Source organism: Convolutriloba macropyga, chromosome 10 (genome assembly GCF_964194025.1).
Source record: "Convolutriloba macropyga chromosome 10, txConMacr16.3, whole genome shotgun sequence".
Classification (NCBI taxonomy): Eukaryota; Metazoa; Xenacoelomorpha; order Acoela; family Convolutidae; genus Convolutriloba; species Convolutriloba macropyga.
The window spans coordinates 55,077,258-55,095,605 of NC_134477.1; the positions used below are offsets into that span (position 1 = coordinate 55,077,258).

The window sequence follows — 18,348 nt, forward strand, 5'->3', positions numbered from 1 at the left end:
GATTTGAAAATTTTCCTTTCCGCGTTTTGGACTTTTTATTTTAGCTTATTGCGCTTCAGTAACCTGAATGACCACCCTTGAAAGAATCAACGCCATTGAAGTGAAGTTGATGCTCATTAAAGTATTAACTGTAATACGCACTCGTTTTGGTAATTTGTTTCTTCGCAACAGACTATTCAGTTTAGTGATATTTTAATCTGAAGGTTACGTATCTACTCATTGTATAAAATATTAAATTTTCAAAAATCGGGGATAGTAGGTAGAAAAGCACCTACGCCACTTGTCCTGTTTTTTTTTCACTGGCAAGCTGTTAAATTTCTCTAAATTGTTTCATATTTGTTTTTTTTATCTTTGACTTCCTATTGTCAAACCTTTCTATATCTTGAGACCAAGTCGAAATCCCTTTCTCAAACAAAGAAAATAGAGTGCCCGCGAGCAGACTGTCTATTACTCCAGAGTATATTTATTTGAGTGACTTTTCTATTCAGTGCTGCCTAAAATGTTGGTGCGGGTTCTATTTATTGTATTCTGTACTTCAGGTGTGACTCGGGATGGAATGATAGAGGGGTAAAATAATCGGGTAAATAAGGATTAAATATTAGGGGTTTAACCAATAGAGTTGATAAAGCGGGGGACACCCGTAGTATTTTGGTGGGACCACAGAAGCTTCTAACTTTTTATTTCTAAAATCTTAAACAGGACACTTCTCAGAAATTGGTTTTAAATGCGTTGACTTTAATAAGCCGTCAATAAGCTTTTAGGGAAAAATTGGTCGCAAAATTTGAGAAAATACTTTGTGAGACAATTGAAACTGTTTCAGAATGATTGATGGTCATTGCGAATAGTTTTTGTGAATTGGGTTTGATTGTGCGAGATCCCTTGTCACGCTTTTTATCTCGTCATGGCAATTTTTTTTTTGAAAGCCCAAGAAATCGAGCTTACCCCAACCCTTCTACCTTTATCTTTATAAATTGGGCAAAATAGGCTGTGAAAACGGACAGTATCAGAACAGCATTCGCAGTTGATATCAGAAATAATTGCCAAAGCATTTCGAATTCTCACCAATGGCAGTTTATGCTAATCTGAAAAATCAATTCGAAAAAGAATGGGCCGAGCTACAATTGGTGAAATCTGACCCTGATCAAAGTGCCGAATTACAAATGATTTTAAACCCACCGATCGAAAACCCAGAATTACGCTGCAAAGTCGGACAACTGAAAGAAAAGTTGGGAGGCAAAGTTCTAAGCAGCCACAACGATCATGATTTGACCAGATTTCTGAAGGCAAGAAACTTAAAAGTCGACGATGCTGTCAAAATGTACAATGATATGATAGAGTGTAGAAATCATGTTGGAGTTGACCAGCCTGGATTTCTAGAATCGCACCAACCGAGAGAAGTTTTTTTGAATCATTACCCTACGGGTCAATTGGGTTATGATAAAGATGGTTGTCCAATTACGTACGAGTTCCCAGGACGAATCGACATGAGGGGATTTGGCCTGGCAATAAGCGATGATGATTTCTTGAAGCAGGTTGGTGTTGTTGTCGGAAATTTTAATTTGAAATCTTAAATAAAAATTGTTTTTGAATCATTGTTCGAGAGTAATAACACTGATGCCAACTCAAGTATTTTGACAGTATTGCAGTAAATTCGTGAAGCAATTTAATCTATTTTAAGAGAAGACAAAGAACGAATTATGAAGCAATTAGCAATTATTGTAGTTTTTCTTCAGTTAGTCAATTTAGATTAATTTTGTTTTTCTTGGAGTTTGGAAGCAAAGCGGTCAGTTGCAGTGCAATGAAAACAACAAGATCCAATTTTCACGTGATGGTCAAAAAACTTATGAGTCGCAACTGTGATCTCAGAAGTGCTTTTTCATAGAGTTTTCCTAAAATTTTGAATGGATTATTTTGTTCAGGTGTTTTGCGATTTGGAGGCAATGCTGGTGTCGATGGAATTGAGAAGTTGGAGGGAGAAGAAACTGGTGGAAAAGTGGACATTGATTGCGGACATGAGGGAGCTGTCACTAGATGGTATTAGGTATTCATTTGTTGATCAATCATTGCATTCAAATTCAGCAGTTAATTGTACATTTAAGGTTATTTTTCATACCGGTTTTTAGTTTGTTTCGTTTTCCACAGCTCGATTTTTTGTTTTTTTTTTTCAATTTGCGTATACCATTTGCAAAGACTTATAATATCAATTACAGATAATCATATTCTACCGGGAGGAAAAGAAATAGTTCCAATTTTTGCGCTACTTCACATTAAATCGCTGCTTGTTTAACAATTTTTGGTAGTTAGAAAAGGGGCGGTTTCGAAAAAAAAAACCGAGCCAAAATTAGATAGAAAAAAAACACACGGAAAGAAGCCCACAAGGAAAAAAAACCCACGGAAATAAACCCCCACTTGACTGTCAAAGAGGTGTAAAACCAATCAAATTAAAATAAACACAATTAACGTTACGCTCTCTCTTCAAAACAAGTCCTCGCCAGTTTTTGATTTTTGTTGCTTTTGTTCTGAGAAGGGTTATGGTGATTTTCAAACTAATATTGGCCCCTTGACTAACATTGTTTTTCCTGTATCCATACATCTAGCACCTCTTTGTTGCTGTAAACCGCTAAGCATTTTCTATGGCCAATAACAATGCAGTTGAGCAATATAAAATAAAATCTTAGTGTTCGTAATATTTTTTTGAAACGTGAAACATTAATGTCTCGAGTAAGTTCAATATCTCGCAAAAAGGGGTCTGATAAGTGTATTGCATACCTAAGAACTATCGTTAATCAATAGTCCAACAGGGTTCCCAATGAGACATAGATGGATCTAATTTAGTTGATACCTAATAGTCCTCATGACCTGGAACATATTTATTTTAAAAAGCTACAATGAATTGTTTAATTTACTAATCACGTGCACAAATTGATTGGAGAGCTGTTGAAATATTTCTTGGGTTTGTTAAGGATAACTTAGAACTATGCTCTCCGGTAATTTGGTTTAACTGAATTCATGCAGACTTTAACACCAGCTATTTTGTCTAAATAAAACAAAAATGGAAACTTCTAAAAAATAAAAAGTTGGAATTGTCCTTAAATCCTCTTTTGGTTTTCCTCTCATTTTTTACATTGCCTATAAAAAGTTATCTTTTTGGTTGATATTTAGTATACTAAGTAACACAAGCTAGGAACGATTTGATGTTATAAGTATTTTTTTCATTTCAGTGATTTTCTTTTTCCAACTAGAATTTGCTGATTTAATTTGTGTAAGTATATAAGAATGTAGGAAATTTGTTTTGAATATATGCTGTTTGAAAACTCTCCTAAGCGCTTTCAACGCAATAACTGCCAAATCACCAGTTCATTTTTTGTTAAACGTTTGAGAGCTTCGTAGTTTTCATCTTCCTGGTTCACTCACAGTTCCCAAAATGTTTAGGAAAATTGTTCTGTTTTTTAATCAGTTACTTATCAGAAAACGTTTCTTTGTTGAACTGTCAAAATTTTGACCTACTATGTGCCCAGTTTGCATTATGCCCTGAAATTGATATCTTGTTGATGCCTTTTAGTTTTTGCTTGAAAACGTTAGAGTTTCTAATATCTAGCGGTGTCTTTGTGGAAATAGAAGCGACATCTACTTTCATGACAATAAGGAAGCTGCAGAACAATTTTATGCGTTTTTGGCCTATTTTAATACCAGAAGGAAACATTTTTGACCATTTTAGTTATGATTTTTTTTAACTTGGTGGTTTCGGAGCTCTCAAAAATGTCTTCCATTATAAAACAAAACCAAAACTGCTTCCATTTTGTATTAACAATAAAAACAAATCCACTTCCTCGTAACGTTTTAAAATTCATGGATGAGCTTGGGGGTTTTGTAGGAATTTTCTCTCGTAGAGAAGCCATTTTTGTAAACGTGTGTGTCTTTTTTATGCAAAATTTTTGCTTGACCGTTTTGACTTTTCGAGAGACTTCTACGCCCTTGACTTTTTTTCGTTTCGCGTTATCTAAAATTCTTTCTCAATCACAATTTCAAGCAGCGAAACTCAAGTGAAGGCAATTTAATACTAAAAGTCAAATGAAAAAAGCGCCAAAACTGGTGCCATTTTTCTTTTTAAATTTTAATAGTTGTATATGTTAACCTCTAATGTGGTTATTTCAAGCCCACTATTGAACTTCTTAGTCCCATTTAGGCTCCCCCATCCCCTCCCCCCCGCGACTGAAGCAGGCTGCAATTGATTAGAGCTCCCACTAGTCGTTCTAGAGCAATTCTTCCTACGTTTATTCGGTAATGTTTTTGTTATTACTTAGAAGTGGATTCTCTCTTTGCAGGAAAGGCGATCTGGAAAGTTCCGGAGACCTTGAACACATGCTGGATATCTGCTATCCAGAACGCATGAACAGAATCCTCGTTGTGAACATCTCACCTGTGTTCGACATTCTCTACAAATTATTCAAACCATTTCTGCCCACTGCCACTAAGCAGAAAGTGGTCATTCTGAAGAACTACAGCGACCTGCTGAAGTATATTGACGAAGATCAGCTACCTGTGTGCTATGGAGGAACCAAAGGTTTGTTTCACATGCAAGTTTAAACGATGTCGTTGGAATTAATACTGATCAATTTTGTTGGGAAATAGATATTTAGCAGTGACGGGCGGTGGACCTCAGGGTATAGTATTTGCTGTATTCATGCTTGTTGTGACTATTAGTGATCCTTCGGCAACTAGTCAGTTTTTTTTGCTTATGACACCAAAAGAATTTGAGTCATCTTATTATTATTAATAGCCGCGAAGCGATGGCGGCTATTATTGGGACATCGTGGTTTTTTTTACAATTCAAAGAATTCGAATTGTATTGGGGCGCTGTCTTTTTTCAAGATCTGTTCACACATTTTCATGATTTCTGAAGTCAAATTGGAGTAGTGATTTTGATTACGCCGAAACTGGAAGTGCAGCGAAAAAGCGAGTGGTTTTGCGGCGTGAAGTTTTTTCGTTCCAATTTTAAGGTAGAGTGAGAAAACGGTGTTTGAACCAAAATTCGCTTTCTAGCTAGTGGTTTTTTTTCACATGTGGCAATTTACTTTGATTTTTAATAGCCGCCCTCATCTTCTCAGCCGGCTATTATAGAGCTCCTTATGTTTTTTAATTCCTCGAACAAAAAAAATGTTTCGCTTTACCTCATTTTGGCGCTTTTTCAACATTTTGCGTGAAATCTTTTTGACTTCTCTAGGCTAGTTTCTCTCTTCTCTCATTCTGCTAAAAGTGATTTTGTACATCAGTTGCTCAGCAAAGCAATTCAATTGAAGTCAGAAATTGTATAAAGATTGTATAAAAAATTGAAGTTAGAAATAGACACGGGATAAACCCATAAAGCCCATTTTTAGATGCCCGCTATTTGAACGTCGTTCCTATAAGTCTTAGTTACCATCTCTATTGCTTTTTGGTATTGATAGTAGCCCCTGTAGCAGAAGTATGTTCAACTACGAAATGCCATTAAAATAAATCGGACTTAAAAAATGTTTTTGTACAAAAGCCGCGAAGCGATAGCGGCTATTATTCGGGACAAAGTGGTTTTTGCAATTCAAAGAATTTGAATTGTATTGGGGCGCTGTCTTTTTTTAAGATCTGTTCACACATTCTCATGATTTTTGAAGTCAAATTGGAGTAGTGCTTTTGGTCACGCCGAAACAGGAAGTGGAGCGAAAAAGCGAGTGGTTTTACGGCGTGAATTTTTTTCGCTCTAATTTTAAAGTAGATTGACAAATCGGTTTTTGAACAAAAATCCGGTTTCTCGGTAGTGGTTTTTTGATCACATGCGGCAATTTCACTCTGATTTTTACTATTTTTTCGATTTTTGGGATCGGATTTTTTTCTAAATGGTTTTCCCAATCCATTCACAGCTCATTCTAGGCCTATATTTTGTTTGAATTAAATTTTCATTTCGCGCTAGTGGTTTTTTTTGTTCACATGCGGCATTTAGACATTGATTTTCTGTTTTTTCTAATTTTTTTGATCTGATTTTTTTTTAAAATGGTTTTCTCATTTCACTCATAGTCCATTCTAGGTCTAGTTTTTCTGTTTAATCAATGAAAATTCTTTGAATTGTACGTCAGGACTTGTCCTGCAATGTTTTTTTAATTCGTCGTCTCCATCGATGATTCTTACGACCTGACTTCTTGGAATTGACTTTTCAGTGACTTCTACTGCTTTGCAGTTAAATTTTGTGTGCGTGACGTCATTTCTGCTTTTAGGTCAATTGCTTGACTTACATCACTTAAAAAAATGACTTCAGAACTCACTTAGGGAACTTTAAATTTTATGAACATTTACTAGTTAAAGATCAATAGCGTGCATCTAAGTAATAGTCTTGAGTTTTTGATTTCAAAAATAAATTTTGAAAAAGCTCTTATAGGGATTTTTCCTTATAGAACGTAGGTGTGTCATAAAAATCACAGTACGTATCTAACCCAAAAAAATCTAGTGGTCTACCAAAGGACTATTGGTCAACCTGCCTATCTTGTTTCCTTAGTTGTTTCAATTCATGAAAGGCCACAAGCGTCTATCGCGGCTATATTCGGGAAATCTGCCGGCTATGTTTTCAATATCTTCTATTCTTTCAATCCAAATTATGCTTATTAGAATCAACGGCGACTATTTTCCGGCAATCTGCCGGGTAGGTTTACTGTTTTTACCGATTGTTTGGATTGGATTTTTCTCTAAATGGTTTTCCCAGTCCATTCATAGTTGATTCTAGGCCTAGTTTTTTGTTTAACCAAATTTCCATTTCTCGGTAGTAGTTTTTTTCTCATATGCCTCATTCTGACATTGATTTTCTGTTTTTTTTTTTCAATTTTTTTATCTCATTTTTTTAGAAATGTTTTCCCCAATTCACTCATAGTCCGTTCTAGGTCTAGTTTTTTGTTTAGTCAATGAATGCTATTTTTAAGATTCATGGAAGGACACAAGCGTATGTCGCGGCTGTTTTCCTTCAACATGCCGGCTTTGTTTCAAAATTTATAGCTTTTTGATGTCAATGAGGAATCAATTTTCAGCCACAGTGGCTCAAGTAAAGGGAGCGAGTAGGTTTGAAGTGTGATTGCTTTTAAAACAACTTTTAAAGTTGTGTGAAAAATTGGTGTTGAGAAACTTTTGTTTGTGTAAGGAGAATATTTTAACGCGTGTGAACTTTGACTCTGTTTTCAGTAAATTTCATTGGGTCATTACATAACAAATCGTTTCTATGGCTTGAATTTTTTTTTGAAAAACAAATTTTTGTGTTTTGCCTGTATGTGGTTTGTTCGTCTTGTGCATCAGTCTCATTAATGGCGGGACTCATGGCGTGCTAAAAACGGGACAAAAATTATTCTCAGTGTTAATTCATGTTCATACTAGTGGTTTTTATTACTTTTACTCTTATTTTTCGAATAATTTTATCTAGTTTCTGAGTTTTGCTATGTTTTTACTTTGTCGTATCAGTTACAATCATTAATGACAGGTCAGATCGGTTGCCAATGAGGCTTAAATCATGTGGTTGTGGTTTAAATGAATGTGGTAGAGGTTTCTGGCAGTGGTTTTTTATAATTTTGACTCTATTTATGGTCATGATACTTTCGTGAGTTTTGAGTTTCTAATCGTATTTATTTAATTTTTGTTTTTTTTTCTGGTTAACCATGTTAGAATATTACAAGTGGAGCTCATCTGTCGCTAATAAGATTTTAGTGGATCTGAGCAATTGTCTCAGTTTATAGCTGATGGTTTGTGTGGCTTGGACGGTTTTAATTTTTAAAAAATATATATATTTTTGAATATAGCGCTTGTTAATTGTTCTTTTTGCTTTCGTAATAGTTGCTACTCTGTGCAAGCCATATTGGCGTTCTAATGCGGTTTTAGTTAGCTTATTTATTTGTAATCTGGTGGTTGCCTGGTTCAATTTTTTGCGTTGTTATAAAAAAATTAATAGTTTTCAAGTTTTGACCGTTTTTTTGCCTGTTCACTTGGTCGCATAAATTACAATTCTAATCGATTTAGAATGACGAGTTGAAACGAATCTGCGCATTGTTTTGAGTTAACAGTCATTGATTTTTACTTTACTTTCTTTGAACAAAATTAGTGAATTCTTGTTCGCTTTTTTGGTTTGTTCTCATTTTGATGTCTTAACATCCTTTGTCTCTATTAGCAGTCTTCAACGTTTGTTTATGAAACATATTAACGGGGTTAGCGTTTTACCTTTACTAGATTTTAAAAGTTGCACAAACGTGGGATACTTGAGACCAGAACAACACAATCTATATTTTAAAGAAAAAGGAGAATTTTTTGTTGATTATTCCTGGCGCTTCCAATGAAATTTTTAATTTTGTTCTCAACTGGGATACAGTTGACTATTTTTATGCCAGTTAACCAAAAATCTGAACCACCAGTATATTTTCGCTTTCATTAAGAAAGAATTAACTGAAATCAGTTTTTTTTTTAAATTTTTCTTAATTATCTTGTAAATTTCTACAAATTTACGCTATGCATTTTTATCCTTGTTTACGGCCATTAATTTGACAGATTTTCTTTTTTGACGGATTTTACTCTTTGACTGATTTACATTTTTTGATGACAGCTTTCCATTTGTTGGTGCTTCCGTTGTCTAGTTGAGCTCATTTTGATTAACAGTTTAACTGGTCTCAGATCAGATTTAATGGAAATACTGTAGGAGTCTTGTTAATAGCCGCACAGCGATAGCTGGGGCTATTATTGGCCTTCTCTTGGTTTTTTTTTTATTTCGTCGTCGCGATTTTTGTTACGACAATATGACGTCACCACCACTTCAAATCTGCTTTTTCTTCATTCTTTCATGCAATTTCAACTGAATTACGCGCGTGACGTTATTTTTCGCTCTTAGTGGAGCGAGTTTTTTTGTTCATTCGCTTGATTAAATTTTTGGTCACACTTGACTTACCTCACTCTCAAAAATGACTTCCTCACTTTGAAATTGACTTTTATTTATTTTAATTCAATGAGATAAGGTCAAATGGGTGTGTGTCACTCTAAAATGAAGATTATTTGAGAGCAGCTAATAGAGGCAGCAAAAACTTATACAGATTTTTAATCAAAATATAACATATCATTCTTTAATGAAAAGACAAATTTTTTTTGTCTGTCTTTGGTCTGTCTGTTTTTTTGGGACTGCAGATCTACGAAGCTATTGCGGCTATTTTCTGGCAATCTGCCAGATACGTTTGTTATTAGTTGAACTAAAAAAAGCTTTTTTAAATTGGAAATACTTTCCTTTATGGAAGCAAAATGCTTTCCAGAAAAATTTGAATAAATCATTTGAATCATTTCCAGAATAAATCGATTTGAAACGTAAACTTTGAAGTAAAAGAATTTTCCCGAATATGCGACATATGAATTAAAAATGATCTGAAATAAAGATGTTGCCGAAAAGACAATTTGACATAGTTTTTGACTTCAATTTCATATTATTTTTTTGTGAACTGAACATTTTCAGTCGATGCTCTTTTTGAACTCCAAGTTTCTGTAAAAATTTGTTTTTCATTGCAAAATAATTGACAATGGTATTAGTTTTTCATATGGTAATTTTATATCAACATGAAGGTTCTGAATTGTTCATTTCTCAAATTAAAAAGCTGCGCTCAAGGTTTCACGAAAACAATGCATTAATTTCAACTACGAAAAATTGACAGTCAGACAACCTTTTTGATTCAGAATAAAAGCAAGATATTTGGTGGAAAATTCAATGCTACGCACAGTCTCGCCAGCCGGTTCTCGCCAGCCGTCTGTTTTTTTTTTAATAATGGAACCATTCCTCAAGTTGACTGAACTGTAAATCATTTCTGTGGCATATAAATAATACTTGTTGTTCAATTTTATTCAATAGATGTCTCGGCTAGAAATCGACGGACAAACGGTCTTTTTAAGGATTTTTTTAAAACGTCATTTGACGATTTTTCAGAAGTTTTTGTATTCAAAATACTAGGCCTTGAATTGTACATCATTTGGAAGACCGGTTTTAGTCTAGTTTCTCGGGTAGTCATTAGACATACACTGCAGGATGTTTGAACTGATTTTTCCATCCACCGTATCAGGTGAGGTGTCTTTGCTCGGATCATATTTCAAACTTTGCCTGAAAGTAAACAACGCCTGGAAATTTTTAATCAAGATGAAATTAAAATTTCTCAGTGTCACCGAAAAAGTGCACACTTTAAGTGTTTTTAACTTGGCTTGATTTTTAGTCGATGATAACGGTGATCCAGAATGCAAACAGTGGATTACGTTGGGCTCCAAGGTCGATAAGAGTCTCTACAAATACAGTCAAGTTCAGAACGACAAATCATTGTGCCACACTGAAGTTTCATCACGTGCAACATTTGAATGGGAAGTTGAAGCTGAACAAAATGACGTAATAATGTACCGATTCTGTTCGGATTCGAAAAGCGTGAAATTTGGTGTGTATTATCGCGACTCAAAAAATGCCAAAGATAAAATTTGGATCGTCGAGAAGAAATCAGTTGTTGCTGAGAAAGAATTGATTGAAAGCTCGTTTGTGTCGGAAGAAAAACGAACTTATGTTTTATTCGTGCAGAATAAATGGATTAAAGCAGCTAACATATCTTTTGACATTACGCCAGAAAGATTATTGATCAACGACCTTGAAAATGAAAAGGACTGATTTTCGGAAAATAAACCCCAGAAAGATTTCGAAGCGCACAAAAACTATTTTCATGATTTTTCAAGATTTCTTAAGAATTGTATCAAGATTAATATTTATCAATAAAAGTAAATAACTTTAACTTAGAAACAAATCACTGCATATTTTGAGCGTCATTTGTCGTTATTAAATAAATCCAGGCTTGATTATTTTTACAGTGTTGAAATTTGATTAACAGTGGGAAGTTGGCAATTATGTTAACTTGTTTACTACTGGGCTATGCATTTTTTTCTCCCTTTTTGCTGTCAGTGCGTCGTGTTAAATTGATTTAAAATGTGTGATATTTTGTGTCAAAATTAATGGTTGGTTTAGATTGTTCTATACTTTCCTAATTTACGTCTGATTGTAGATTTGTCAATACACCACCTGATTGTATAAATGTACATTACCCGATTTTTCAAAATTTTGCACCTTGATGATTTCTTGTACTTGACCTGTCCCAGTAAATTTTAAGATTGTGAAACCTATTTTTAATTCACCAATCTATTCCTGTAATGTTTTCGATTCTTTGTTCTGACGTGGGTTGTACGTTTCATGCCCCTTCATGGGGGGGGGTCTTTATTATCGGAAATACCCGCTAATATTACACTTACACCTTTATATATATAAACTGTAAGTAAGCTATAATGGATAGTTCATATCCATCTCGAGCCATAATATGCAAACAATTATATTTTTAGCAGTGCACCAACAGTCATTAGTTTCTCAGACAGTACAGTGAACACAAAGATTATGTTAAAAGAAGAACAAAAATAAAGCTTAGTAAGTATTTTGGTCAGAAAGTGTTAAATACAAGCAAGCAATTGATCCATGGGCGCTTCAGAGTTTCTGCCATTTCAAATACCCTACAAAAGTTTTGAGTAAAAATATGCATGATTCATAGTTTTTAATGCTTCATTTTCAGATAGAAATGATTGCTGAAATTCAATCAGTGACTCTGTTTGCTACACTTCTTCTCAGCTTTTTCGAGAGTAAGTTGCACTTTCAGTCTTCCCAATTAAGTCCCAAATTTGGTACGGTTTTCGAATTGAAAATTAATTTTTGCGTGGGTTCTAAGTAATGGTTACGTGACTTTGCTTGACGTCACTGAGACTTTCTGGCGTTTATCGAGAACCGCGAAGCGGTTCGAGATTTTAACTCAGAATTTCGAAGTGACTTCTGCAGAGTCACTTAACCATGCTTAAAACAAGAAACGCGCACGTTTTAAAATGACGAAAGTCAACGGAAGTCAACTTCTGGATAAGTAGAAACTTCTGTCATTTTAACTCTTGGCACTGCAGACTTTCGGCGTTTTAAAATGTGCACAAGAAACTTGATTCCGTAGCTCCTAAAGTTTTGGTGCTAAATTTCATTTAATTTTTCAACAATCTGAGAAAGGGGACGCTTTTGAAATTTTACTAAGAAAAGGTGATTGAAAGTAAAAAAAAAAACGATTGTAGAACGGTAAGTTGGGCGAGAAATAAAGCTTCAATCTATAATTAGGGGAATTTCTAATTCAATGCAACATATTTTGCCTACATTCAAAAGTTGAAAACTATTTTAAATAAAAAAATGAACAATCAACAATTCTTTTTTTTTCTCAAGCAATAAAATAAAACAAAAAGACAAAAACTGTCATCTATCCGTATTTTGCCTTTGTTCTATAGAAAACCAGAATTTTCTTCAGCTGACACAACACACAGTGTTTATAAAAAGTTGAGCGACTTTTTAATTGCTCTTGAACGCAGTTCATAGCAATTATTGTAAACGTGTGTGTCTTTTTGTTATGCATATTTTTCGCTTGACAATCTTGCGCTTTTCTTCTAGAACCTTCTTCGACTTCTCAAGTGACCTGTTCACGCTTTCGTTCATCATTTTTGAGTGATCTCTAGTGCTCCAATTTAAGCTTGTTGCTAATATAAATTCGGTTGCAGCACAGGAAAATTAAGTGACGCTGACGCGTAGCGCAGTGGTTAGTGCAGGTGGCCATGAAGCGGAAGGTGAGTGGTTCGAATCTCGGTGGGGTGAAGGTTTTTTGCACCCAAAAAGATAAATTGATCTATACTAAAAACCATGAATTAGGTTGCCTCGCCTGTCGTTCAAGAGCAATTCTTCCGACATTTGTCGGTTTATTTTAAAATGAAAATTGAAGGGAAGTTTTTTTGAATTTTTTTCTCAGAATTGAAATGTAAGCAAACAACTGATCTGCGGTTTTTAGGATTTTATTGAATTTCCGGAGATCGATTACAGGGGTTGTAGGATTATTTTTAAAAAACGTTTAAAAGGGGAAATTCTGAAAAGTAAGAAAAATTCTAAAACTATTTTTTATATCGTTTTTTTTTTAATTTTTAAAATAAATTCGTAATAAGAATTGACAAAATTTATCAGTTTTTGAAAAGCAAAATATTAATCAAAGTTTGGGTTTATGAAATAAAATTGTAACGCAATTTTCTAATAGGAATAAAGCGGAAAACTTCCCTAACTCGATCTTCTTGTTCTGCGTTTTTAAAACAATGTTCAGACTGATCCCTTCTGTTACCCGTCGAGTTCTTTTTGGTTGATGAATAGAGCATCCATAGATCAGGAGAGTTGAAAATTAGAAAATATGCTTTTCAGAAATGAAAAATTATTTTTTTTTTCGTTCACTGTATTGTCAAAGCAACGGTCGAACTGGTGTCTTCTAAAATTATTAAAAGCATTTGCTGACTACTCAATCCCCGAAGTCTGCTCAATTCTAATCAGCTAGGCGTTCTCTCCTATTTTTTGTTTTTGTAAGATGTGTACACACATTTTTCGACTATTTTAGCTTTTGAAACGGGATAAACAGGTGACAACCTGTGCATTAAATGCGTTGGAGTAACTAAACTGTCCTCTATAGTCTCTTAACTGCCTGTAATGTTGAAGTTTGTCAGCAGGTCAAATTTTGGTGTCATATTTTGAGCGCAGAATTGTGCATTTTTTTCTTGTTTTGTCAGACTTCTTGAACTTTTCGTGGATCTTTTTATTGAAGTTCCTCGTAGCTTAAAAGGGTCATGGTTTTATTTTGCTACAAAAAATTGATCAGAAGTTTGTTTTTTTTACCTATAATCTATTTTTAAACACTGGAAACATAACACAAAAAGTAAGCTTCTCTTAGAATCAGACTGAGCAGAGTTTTTTTTATTCCTTTTGTTTTCCAGGTTTGTTTGAGAATTAAGGGGCGATGAATCTTTTGAGTATCTTGCCGTTAAATCAATGGACAGATATTATGAAGACATAATTTATTTTGAAAAGTGTAACGTGAAGAAATTCAGCGTCTTTTAAATATTTTTTCTGCTCTTAATGCTTTTTAAACGGTTTTTAATTTTTGGCCTTGTTGTCTCCTATTTTCGCAAAAAAACTATCTTGGAGCATGTGGCTCCTGGGAGTTTTTAAATAATTCCTATTTTCTCGAGTTTTTTGACAGTTTATGTTGATTTTGCGTTCTATGTGTCACGAAGGACGTTGGCCGCCAAGTGGTCTATTTTTGCGTTCACGTTTTCAACAGAATGGAATTTAGAATGTGATGATTAAGGTTGCCTAAATCTGTTGCAATCGGTAGTTTTTACAAAAAATATAACTTTTAAAAAAGCAAATTCTGTATTGCACCCCCTATTGCACCCGCTAATGCCAGCATTCTGAGGTAGCTGGTTTCTACCTTAGCCAAATAGTCACGGTCGTTTGAGCGCAATTCGCCCTGCTGTAGTCGCCTATGTTTTGGTTTTTCCGATCAAAGTTATCAAATTACTAAGAATTATGTTAACTCTTTTTGAAGGTCCCTTACTCGAAGGCATGCCGAAAATACTCTAAAACATTCAAAGTATAATGTCATTGTTGATTTATAATAGAAATCAACGAGTATTATGTTGCTGTTAACAGATCAGGCAAGAAATTGAAAACAATTTTTACGCGCAATTCCCTGTTCATTGATTTTTGGTATCATCGCTGCTGTTGTCGATATTACCGATATTACTATTCTCGATATTGCTTCGGATTTTAATGCCAGCTTTTTTCAAAAAATGTTTTTCATTGATTGAACCTCTTGTACGAAAGTGTTGCTTATTAGATACCTTTCAGTAGTAACGTATACACCATGGAAGATCGGGGGGGTTGTCATCCCATGTAAGAGATAGGGTTGTCCTGAGGACAACCCTACCTTTTGCATTGGGAAGGACAACCCAACCCGATACATGCGCTATGACAACCCTATCTCTTACATGGGATGACAACCCAACCCGATACATGCGCTATGACAACCCAACCTTTTGCATGGGATAGGACAACCCAACCTTTTACATGCAGGGACAACATAACTTTTACATGTAACAGCCGAATTATTATCCAAACTTTTTACCCCTTTATTGAGGGAGACTTGACAAAGGGATTAAGGGGATAGGGTTACTGTCTAGAAATTACCATTTCTGAAATAGTGCGCGATGACAACAATTGCTACGGTGGATTTGGATAGGATTCATGAGATATACAAGAAAGTGAAAAAAGAATATTCGCAATACGGTGAAAGATTTTTGTATTTTTTAGCAACTTGCTTGTATTTGGATCCTGACCTTGATTTGGAAATTGCATTGAAATTGAGACCGTATGGTGGATTGATTGGGATTGACAATTCTTCGTTAGACGTTTATTTCAAAAATTTTAAAATTTTAAGACTACATGCAATTCTTCATGATGCTTGTGGTTTTGTTTATGAGTACAGTGAAAAGGGACCCGGTTATTCATACGTTTTACCCTGTCCAGTCACAAATGAATATGTGGGTCATGTGACTGGTATTGCTTTTTGTTTTTACTTAAAGACTTTCAAAAACCGTTTATTCAATCGATTGGAATGTTGACTGCAAGAGTGGTTGTTCTTGACTTTGAAGGCTTTCGAAGCAAAAAATCTGATTTTATTGTGAAAGAGCTAGCCATAACTTGCAATAACTACACGGATACAATTTCATTCTCACCTCCGCACTCATTCAATTCTCTTACTTTGAGTGAACAAAAATCTTATCAGTGGGTTTCAAAATACCTTCATGGTTTGGATTGGGAAAAGGGAGATTACCCATATTGCTATTTAAATTAAATTCTTCAAAGTGTAGTGCTTCGATTTCCTCTATCAGATTTTTATGCGAAGGGTGTAGAGAAAACTGATACGTTGCAAAAATTGCTTCAGAGAAAAGTTACAAACCTTGAGGATTTGTTATGCCCCAAAATTGAACATTTGAGTTTTTATCGGGAGACCCCAATTTGTGACTTGCATTCAACAACTTGCCCAAAACGACAGAAAAACAAACATTGTGCGAGGAAAAAGGCCCAATTGTTCTACTACTGGCTGATCCATGAACAACCGTCGATTAGAAAAGACAGCACCGTCTGTACTCCAAGTGAATTTGTCTCCAAATTTGATCGTTTACAGTTGCTTAACGGCTGAAAATCAATTGACTGTTACACTAGTTAAGGAGGAAAAAATTGACAGTCGGGGACAAACTGTATTGAGGAAACAGCAAGTTGTTTGCACAGGAGCCGAAATAGAATCCTTCAAAAAATATCTTTCACTCTTAGAATATTTTCAACTGTATCATGTCTATGAAAGAGAAAATGCAAAGAATGAATCTAACCCCTTTACCTATGCCCAAGCGGTCAGTTCCAGTGCAAGTGCCTCTGAACGATGACAATCTGCCTAAGGAAATTAAGCAGCTTGTAGAACAAGGATGTGTGGATTCAGTTACGTATTACGGGATGGAGTATGGCATGAAAGCAAGCTACACAGTTGTTTACAAAAAAGAGGGCGAAAACTCTCATTATACAACTTATGAATTTTTTATAGTAGACTAACAAAATTCATGTTGATTTTTAAATTTAATTATTTTGTTTGAATTCATTTTTGAAAAAACGTTTTCTCCATGAGTTCAACTGCGGATCAGTTAGATTCGGGAGGTGGCATAACCGATTTGGTTTTTGATGAGAATCAACAGGAAAGGAGATCTTGGAGATTTTGCAATTCAAGAGTACCACGATCAGAAGTTGTTTATTTCACTCAAATTTTCATTATAGTTTTTCTTATTGCAGTATCTCTTATCAAGTTGGTATTTTTTCAATTGGATTGCGAGGAGTCAACATTTTGGTGTTCGCTCCTCTCTTGCACAGTCGGCTACGCACTTCCAAACCCAAAGCTATGAATAAAATTATTTCAACGAGCGATCGACTATTTATGGCAGTGTCTGGTCCATCTTGCTGTGGAAAAACTGAGCTGATTTTCAAAATGTTACTTCAAAACACTTTTTCACCAAAATTTCAATCCATTTTTTATTTCTATCAGCATGAACAACCAAAATTTGAGTCCTTAGAGAGAAAATTGAATATACAGTTTAAAAAATTTACAAGTTTTGAAATTATCTCAGAGTTAGAAGACTGTCTTTTTGTTTTTGATGATTCATGCGAAGAAATTTTTAACGATAAAGAGTTCTCAAAACTTGCGACTGCAGGTCGTCACAAAAATATAAGTGTTATTTACGTTAAGCACAATTTATTCCAACAAAGCAAGTGGTCGAGAACAATTGACTTGAATACAACACACATTATTTTATTCAAATCACCACGTGACGTTCAACAAATTGGTTTAATTGGTCGACAGCTCAACAACACACAATTTCTTAAAGAAAGCTACGAGCTAGCTACCAAACAGCCTTTTGGTCATTTATTAATTGATTTAGACCCAAAGACGTCGGACGTTTTGCGATATTGCTCAAACATTGTGCCTCCAGGACCATCAATTTTCTACTTACCGTCTGCGAAAGCTGTAATAACAAATCTAACAAATGAAACAGAGAGAACTATGTATGCTGCGGCAAATGCTTCAGTCAAGCGACATCAACTTAAAAAAACTGATAAAGGCAGCTTCTAAAAACTTTATTCGATTTCTCTGCGAGTGTTTTCTCAACGTAGTCAACGGTAATGTTGAAATTAATAAAAAACTAATCGAAAATCACGAAAAATCATTTCGAAAAATATTATCCAAACAAACAGGTTTGAGGGAAAAGAAAAGAATTCTTGGCAGAGAATCAGAACTGTTGAAAATCGTTGGTCTTTCCTGTTATTTCTACTTGATGAAATCATAATGCATACAGAAGAGTTCATTTTAATTCCAAAACGAATGTTTATAACAAAGCAACCCCAAAAGAGCGAAATTATTGAAAACCCACAATATAAAAACAAAGCTATTCAGTTTTCACTTATGCAACGAAACAAGCTAAGGGAAGATATAGGAAAAACGGACAGAGTGATCCAAACAGATCCAACAAATATTGAACGAGATGTAGATAAAGCAGATAGAGTGGTCCAAACAGATCCAACAATTTTTAACGAGGAAGAAAAAATGGAGGCTTCTAGTGATGATAGTGAAATGGATCCAATTGTTACAAAAAAGCCTACAGTTGAATCATTTGAGTCGATTATGAAAAACGTTAAACTAAAAGAAGCTCACAAAGTCAAACGTGCAGAAATAGTACTTGATTTTATTCTCCAATCAAACCAAATCACTATTGGGGAAGAGAGCCAACTAATTTACATTGACAATAAACCCACGGATGTACAAGTTTCATCTTTTTTGTATGATTTGCAACAACCAACCAAGAAAATTG

The 18,348-nt window shown here is 34.6% G+C and overlaps 3 protein-coding genes across 4 annotated transcripts in view; all 3 read left to right on the forward strand.

Annotated features, from left to right (window-relative positions):
• Positions 1-18,348, forward strand: part of LOC142348211 (isochorismatase domain-containing protein 2-like) — a 346,917-nt gene that overhangs the window by 170,079 nt on the left and 158,490 nt on the right. The window lies entirely within an intron of this gene.
• The window catches only part of LOC142348210 (stromal cell-derived factor 2-like), a 213,076-nt gene that overhangs the window by 133,330 nt on the left and 61,398 nt on the right, over positions 1-18,348 (forward strand). For both annotated transcript variants that reach the window (XM_075399475.1, XM_075399477.1), the window contains exon 2: positions 11,614-11,682. In XM_075399475.1, coding sequence (XP_075255590.1) covers positions 11,622-11,682 — 61 coding nt within the window. In that variant the 5' untranslated portion in view covers positions 11,614-11,621. The remainder of the gene's footprint in view (positions 1-11,613; positions 11,683-18,348) is intronic.
• On the forward strand, positions 825-11,206 carry LOC142348721 (SEC14-like protein 2). Its single transcript, XM_075400184.1, has 4 exons — positions 825-1,532; positions 1,920-2,041; positions 4,326-4,564; positions 10,236-11,206. Exons 1-4 carry the CDS (start codon positions 1,065-1,067, stop codon positions 10,670-10,672), a joined length of 1,266 nt encoding a protein of 421 aa, XP_075256299.1. The 5' UTR covers positions 825-1,064; the 3' UTR covers positions 10,673-11,206.